The 7387-nt window shown below is 52.9% G+C and overlaps 1 protein-coding gene across 1 annotated transcript in view; it reads right to left on the bottom strand.

Annotated features, from left to right (window-relative positions):
- Window positions 1-4593: 4593 nt before the first annotated feature.
- The window catches only part of PHGDH (phosphoglycerate dehydrogenase), a 30248-nt gene continuing 27454 nt past the window's right edge, over window positions 4594-7387 (bottom strand). The window contains exons 10-12 of the mRNA XM_045546940.1: window positions 6817-6947; window positions 5762-5999; window positions 4594-4889 (exon numbers count right to left, since the gene is read on the bottom strand). Of these exons, the coding sequence (XP_045402896.1) occupies window positions 4735-4889; window positions 5762-5999; window positions 6817-6947 (524 nt within the window). The 3' untranslated portion in view covers window positions 4594-4734. The remainder of the gene's footprint in view (window positions 4890-5761; window positions 6000-6816; window positions 6948-7387) is intronic.

Genomic DNA, 7387 nt, shown 5'->3' with positions numbered 1-7387 from the left:
GGAGGAGGAAGTGACTCCTGTATTTCCTGAAACCCAGAACACAAAAATTGGACCAGCCAACACACACAACACATAAGCCTGCCAGACTGCCCGGTTGGAGAGCTGCGTCTTCACCTCACATGTTCCCCTCTCCCCTTCCAGTTCCACTCAGTTTCTGCAACATACCAAGTATTATGACAGGTGCAAGGCAGTTAAAGATGGTGGGACTCAGCTTCCCCCAGCTCACTTCTCTAGTCTAGAGAGCCAGCAGACAGGCGCCCCCAGACACTGAAGATCACACCTCTTGGTCATACCTTGCCAGTGTTATTTGGACAAATCAACACAAGGCAGAGGTTAATAGGTTAAGTTTATGCCTCCTCCAGCCAAAAAATAATAATATATATTAAATGAAATTCAATATCCAGCAGGAAATTATTCCACTAGAGGATCTTTCCCCCCTTGGGCTAGGGCACTGCTTTTTCCAGGGTCCTCTCATGGAATAATAATGGTTCAGGAAGATAGCGATTGAGTTGAGGAGGGGAGTGGGAGAAGATGGGAGGACATCAGGTTGTTGTTCATTTCCTTTTAGAAAGTTTCCTCAGCCCCTCTCATGAGAAAAAGGGCACCTTGGAAGAGAGAGGATTGTTTCCTTGGCAGGGAACAGAGTTGGCGGGGTGGGGGTGCGGAGGGGCGAGGAGCATACAGATACACATGGGAATGGAGCGCTGGACCTCTCCCCTTCGCTGTTTTGCTCAAGGCTCTTCATGTCACAACAGCCACCAGCAAACCCTAGATAAACCCCTATTTGCGCAGCTAATCCTGCATCAGCCGACTGTCATCCCAGTGCTGCTGACACCCTGCTTCTAGCACAGGAGCTGTGGCTGCAGTTTAGCAGCGCCTCTTCGCTGCCCACTGCTGCCCGCACCTCCGCCGACGCTGTCCAGAGCCGTCAACCTGTTGGTGTGCCTGGCAGGACAAGATCTGCCTTTTCTAAAATCTCTGGAGCAGTGTCTGTGTTCATGGGAGAAAAGCCAGTATTCACCTGAGCTCTCAAGTACAGGACACCGGGCCTGGCCTTCTAATCACACAGGAGCTCACCGTGGGCTCTTGGTGCTGAAACTGTCCCCTACCGCCTTGGCAACCAGCTGCTGGGGCCAGGCCTGCCTCCACTAGGGAGTCACTTGGACACAACCCAAGGATGACAGTAAAATATTTAACACTGCCCATACCCCCGCACACCAGCTGGATATCAGCCCTGGTTCACTTGCAGGGTGGGCAGGATGGCGCTAGCCATTGCCACATTGCACACACATCCCCTTCGTCAACACTGACGCCTGCCTGCTCTGAACACAGCCCTCCCCCCCCTGTAAGGTCAGCACGTGAAGGAATGAGATTCCAATGACCCTGGCAACACTTTCACCCCAAAGGCTGCTGATGCCATGCAAATGAAGAACTTCCCTGTGTGGCCAAAAAAACACCCAGAGGGACCTAGAGCAGGAAGGAGGATGGCATACTAGGCAAGTACTGAGCCATGTTACATTCATCTCAAATGAAAATACTTAACATGGGATATTGAAACAGATGTGAATGGCCCAGCCCACTGACCATGACCCGACTGTGGGTCTCTGGGGGTAACACTGATCATAACCACACGCACATACTAATTACCCACATACACTGATCATACACACACACTGATCTCACACATATATACACACACTGATCACGCATACACTAATCACACACCAACACACTGACCTCACATACACACTGATCTCACACACACACATATACACTGATCACACACTGATCACACACACCAACACACTGACCTCACACACAGATGTCACACACACACCCCTGTTTCTTAACCCCAGGGCTCCAGGAGTCAGCATTTTGAGGCATTTCCCACGTGTGGCCCCAGCATTTGCCTTGCCTCCACCACTGAGCTTACAGAAGGTATTCTGCTTCCCAGCTAGCGTGCACAAGAGTGAAATTCCACTCTAAAGTTAGGGGATGCAGAGGCCACGCGCCACACAGTAACACACAAGAGTTAATGGGACCCTCCCAGCAGCACCAGCTGGATTTTTTAAGATTTTGCTGTGTATACTTAAGGTATATAAGATGATGTGATGAGATATATATATATGTGTATATATTAAAATGGTTATGATAAAGGAACAAATTAACATATCCATTAACTCACATAGTTATCCATTCCCCTTCCCCCCACACACACACCCTGGGGCAAGAGCAGCTACAATCTACTCATTTAGCAAAAATTCTCAATACAGTACAGTATTATTAACTATAGTCCTCATGCTCATGTACATTAGATCTTTCAACTTACTCTTCCTACATATTTGCTACTTTACACTCTTTAACCTGTATTTCCCCATTTCCTCCCTGAACCCCATCCCCTGACCCCGACAACCTGTTTAAGTCTGTATCTCTATATATTTGACCTTCTTTTGGTTTAGGTTCCATGTATAAGTGAGGCATGCGACATTTTTCTGTGTCTGGCTTATTCCACTTAGTCATCAAGGAAATGCAAATCAAAACCACTATGATATACCACCTACACCTGAGGATGGTTATTAACAAAAAGACAAATGATAACAAGTGTTGGTGAGGGTGGGGAGGAAAGGGAACACTTATACACTGTTGGTGAGAATGTAGATTAGTGCAGCCATTTTGGAAAACAGCATGGAGGTTCCTAAAGAAACTATTAATAGTTGAATTTTAAAATTAATCCCGCCTTTTACATTTAGGAGGTCATATGAACAGCCAAGGTATAGGTGATGCAATGAAAATTTCCCATGCCCTCTAGTGTGACTCACGTCTAGGAGGATACTTTGAGATGTTCAAGTAATCTGGGTTTCTAGAATTGTTCTGACCACCTTAGTGTACAAAATGTGGTTTGCCTAGGGAGTTTTGAGGAAGGAGGCTTAGAGGCTGAAAGTTGAGCTCAATTTTTAACTGAGTTTTTAACTTCAGTCTCAGCCTGGTTTTCTAGCTATCAGTTGACTCAAGTGACCTCCCCAGCAGATCCTGCATGGGACACAGGCATTTTCCAGCAGGAGGGAGTGTGTTGTCTGATGTGAGGACACCCAGCATCTAGGTCTGGCTGAACCCATCGCAAGGAGGGCATGGGGGTTGGGGGAGGGGGCTTTGGTTCATGGAGTTGTTTCTATACAAAGGATTGAGACCTGCTCATCTACTCTCGGAAAGGCATAGGAATGAAGAGACCAGTGTTCACCAAGTGCCCTGGGCACTTCACGTAAATCACTTTTTAATCCAGTAAATCCTCACTGTGGCTCTGTGAGAGGCATCATTATCCCTCTTACAGATGAGGAAACAAAGGCTTAGGGGAATTAAACACTGTGTTCCACATCACAGAGCTGCCCAAGGTTGACCTTGGTGTTCACACCCAGGCCCAAGCCCTTCAAGGTCTGCTCCAGCAATGCCATCACACACACACACACACACACACACACACACACACACACACACACACATACATGAGCGCGCACACATCTGGGCTCACTGTAGATGCTAGCACCACCCTTACTGTTGGAGTTCCTGCAACACTCAGCCCCTTTGAAGCACTAAGGAAGCCAAAGTGGTGGGCCTGCCCCTGCTAGTGCCAAGCAGCTGCCCTGTGCCAAGCCTTCCTAGCCAGGGCAAGGAGCCTCACAAACAGATGCTATTGGGCACACAGTAGGAAAGGAATGCATCACCCTATATTAATGGGGGGGAGGGTAGACTCTCAAAAGGTGAACCTTTCAGGTGAAGGAGTGCCATTCTGCCATATTTTTCAAGAAAGTCACCTTTTTTGAGGGGCGGGGGGATAGGGTCTCTCTCTTGTTGCCCTGGCTAGAGTGCAGTGGTGTCATCATAGCTCACAGCAACCTCAAATTCCTGGGCTCAAGCGATCCTGCCTCAGCCTTCCGAAGTGCTGGGATTATAGGCATGAGCCACTGTGCCCAGCCAAGAAAATCATCTTTAAAAAAAAAAGTAACACACTGTCTACCCCACACTGATCTCACTTTGTGAACCTGTCACATACTCTCATGCCCTCATGACTTTACACACACAATCTTCCCCTTATGAAATCCTTCCAAACATCTCTGAGACACCAACATCCTCAGCTCAAATTACTTCCTGCTCTGGACTCAAGATATCTCCTGTATACCTCTGTTGTTGTGTCGCTCACGGCTTCCCGTGACCTCTGTACGTTCTGTTCCTCCCACCAGGAGACTTCTATGGGACAGGGGTCAGGTTTGAACTCTTCTCTTAAAGGAAAGCACCTAGCCCAGTGCTTGGCACATAATGCTGAGTGTGTCTGTTGAATTTTACTTGTTAATGTGCATGTATATTCACAGATGGAAGGGATCTTGAACTACTACAGGATTCTGAAATATATTGAGCTTTGTTCCTATAAAAATGCCTCTAAATAACCTTAGAGACAGGAGCAGGTCATCTTCAGAGCTCCCACACCCGTGCCATCCACTCATCCCAATCTTCCTGACACCCTCCAGCGCTCAGCCCCTGGCTGCCTGCAGATGCCCTCTGCTGGCTTTTCAGGAAAATGACAACACAAAGACACAGGAGGAGTTGGGAGGCTCTTTACTAGATGGTTACTGCTGTACCAGAGGCCTGCATCCCGCCCCGGCAACGTGGATTTCCTCTCCCTGCTGCTCAATCGGTAGCTTTCTTCAGAGAAGCCAGAGGCTGGGAGCAGTGAGGCCCAGGTCAGAACTGGAACTGGAAGGCCTCGGTCACATGCTGCTTCCACGCCTGCAGGCTGGGCAGCAAGGAAGAGATGCCCATGACGTGCCAGGCCTCCCCCTCTGACACCACCGAGGTCTGGTAGGACAGCAGCCGCACGCCCGCCTCTGCCAGGAGGCCTGGAAGTAGGAGAAAGGCCGCTTGGCACAGAGTATGGGGAGAGGAGGAGCGAGGGGCCGGGAGCAGAGTCCGAGGCTGTGGGCCTCTGTGATCAGACTTGCAATGGGGAGATGACAGTCTCAGAATCACAGACCTGAGACGGAAGGAACAACAGGGCACCTGCCCAGCTTCCCTTGACATTCCAGAGGCTCTTTAACACCCTGACCTCGGGCAAGGCACGGAAGGGACGGTCTAGCCACCAAGAGCAGGAGCTGTTGACTTGCTGACTGCCAGTTTTATCCTGGCCAAGAGCAAGGGAGAAAAGTAGGAAAGTTCCTCTGGGCAGTCTGCAAGGATGGTGAAATCAGGCCCTTCAGGGCTTGGGGACACAACACACCCTCTGCCAAATCTGCATGTGTTGCAAAAACTCCCAGCAACCCAGGCCCCAGGGGACTGGGGCAGGCCCAACACACCCACAGCCACGGGAGGGGATGCCTTTGTAGGCTTTGTGCAGCCGGGCTGGCCACTAGGGCCTGCAGGCAGGAGAAGGAAACCTGCACTCCACGGCCCTGAGCTCCTGAAATACGGCTCCACAGGCAGGTCCAAACAGGGTGCTTAACGTGGCGAGCTGGGGACCCATAGTCGGGCTAGGTCCTACCCCTGCCACACTGCTCTGTGACCCTGGATAAAGCATTTTCCCTCTCTAAACTCAGTATTCAACGCCTGAATGTTCTGGAAAACTGGTATGATTGACCCTGGGTATGGTGCAGATCCAGAGATGCCCTGAGGCAGGGAGGGGCTGAAGAAGTCAGAAGGTAGACAGGGTCCAAACCCAGGGCAGGTCCCGCCCTTGCCCCATGGGCCCCAGCCAGCCCCACGGGGTCGTCCTCACCAATCATGGTAGGCAGCAGTGCAGGGTCGGAGGGCTGGGCCCGGAACATGAGCAGGGGCAGGCCCGGGCGGAGAGGCACTTCTGGCCGGAAGACAGATCCGTTGAGCACCTGCAGTACAGGTGTGGTGCCCTGGACCGAGCCCACAGCCTGGTAGGGGGCGCCTGCCAGCGCCACGGTCAAGAGGCATTCCCCGAGGCCCTGCTCCCCTGGTGCAGCAAGGCTGTGGGAGGTGGTGACCTACGGGGAAAAGGCAAGGCGACAGTTGCTCCTCCTGGCTGCACCACACTCATGCCCTCTCTCAGCCTGATCACTGGTACGCCCGGCCGACATGCCCAGCAATTCAGGGGAAAGGAGAATGGGCTAAGCCTTGTTCCCCTGAGTATCAGCCTCCTGGGACAGCCAGTGACTCCCTAAGGGGAGGGCACAGAGAGACTTGCCAGGCACAGGTAAAAGATGGGGGCGTGAGGGGCAGGAGGGAGGCAGGGCTGAGGAGGATGCAGCGGCCCCACCTGGGCCCTCCTGCTCCGACACACAGCTCCCTGCACAGAATCAGTGGGATGCCCGGGATTGCGCCTGTCAGCTCCCACTGGCTGAGAAATAGACTTAGAACTTAACAGGGACCCAGAGGGGAAGGCACCAAAGGGGTGCCGTGAGAGGCAGCAGAGGACGTGTGGCCCGCTCCCAGAGTTTGCAAGCTAATCAAGAAAACCAGGTGCTCTGGCACAAGGAGCACTGAATGCAGACCCAGGCCGAGTCTGTCGCAGCCTGGCTCATCATCTTCCCCAGCTGTGGAGTGGGGGCCGCCACCTTGGTCCACAGAGCACTCACACACACCAAGCACTTTCACCAGGACTAGCTCACTCTGCGACGCTCGGAGACAGCAGTGTCTCCGTTTCGCAGAGGGAGGGACTGCAGCTGCCTCTCCCAGGTGGCCGGGCCAAGGGCAGGACGTGCACCCAGGACTCCACTCAACGAGCAGCGAGCAGGGCGGTTAGCGGGCTCTGGACATGGGGGGAGAAGGGCAATGACGACAGGGAGGGGGTGGGGGACGCACATCGAGGCCAGCCTCCTTCACCAGCAGTTTGGCGTTCACCAAGTTCACGTCCACCTGCTTGGAAGACTCTTTCAGGAGGCCGACAATGACCGCAGGGCCCAGGCAGCTCCCGGCGTTCTTCAGGGACGCTCCTGGGAACAAGGAGAAGCTACCCTCAGGTCACCGTTTGTTGAGCACCACAGGAAGGGACAAGAGGCCACTGGCACCCAACTCTGGGCTATGGGTCCACAGCCTGGCCCGGGCAGTTCCACTTAATCTCCAGAGGACTCAGCGGGGGAAAAAAATCCCTTTCCAAGCTGGGAAACCTGTTACTTTAGCCACCCTGAGAAACTCCCCTCCAAAACTCAGCCCAACTCCACTCCCTGCCCCACCCTGCCCTTGGCGTGGCCACCCTGGTCTGCCCATCATTCTCCGGGGGGACACTGGAAAATTCTCTGCTCCCACCCCTACGTGGAGCTCAGCCCCTTGCCAGCCTCAGGAAGTGGAAGCAGAAAGGAGCAGCTGCCGCCCAGTCCCCTGCCTTGTTTCCTCCAGGGCCAGCGGGGGGCTGCTGGCTCTGCCCCCTCCCAGC

The sequence above is a fragment of the Lemur catta genome, chromosome 3, assembly GCF_020740605.2.
Source record: "Lemur catta isolate mLemCat1 chromosome 3, mLemCat1.pri, whole genome shotgun sequence".
Classification (NCBI taxonomy): Eukaryota; Metazoa; Chordata; class Mammalia; order Primates; family Lemuridae; genus Lemur; species Lemur catta.
The sequence above is the reverse complement of the archived record's forward strand: the minus strand, read 5'-3'. Positions and strand labels throughout refer to the sequence as shown.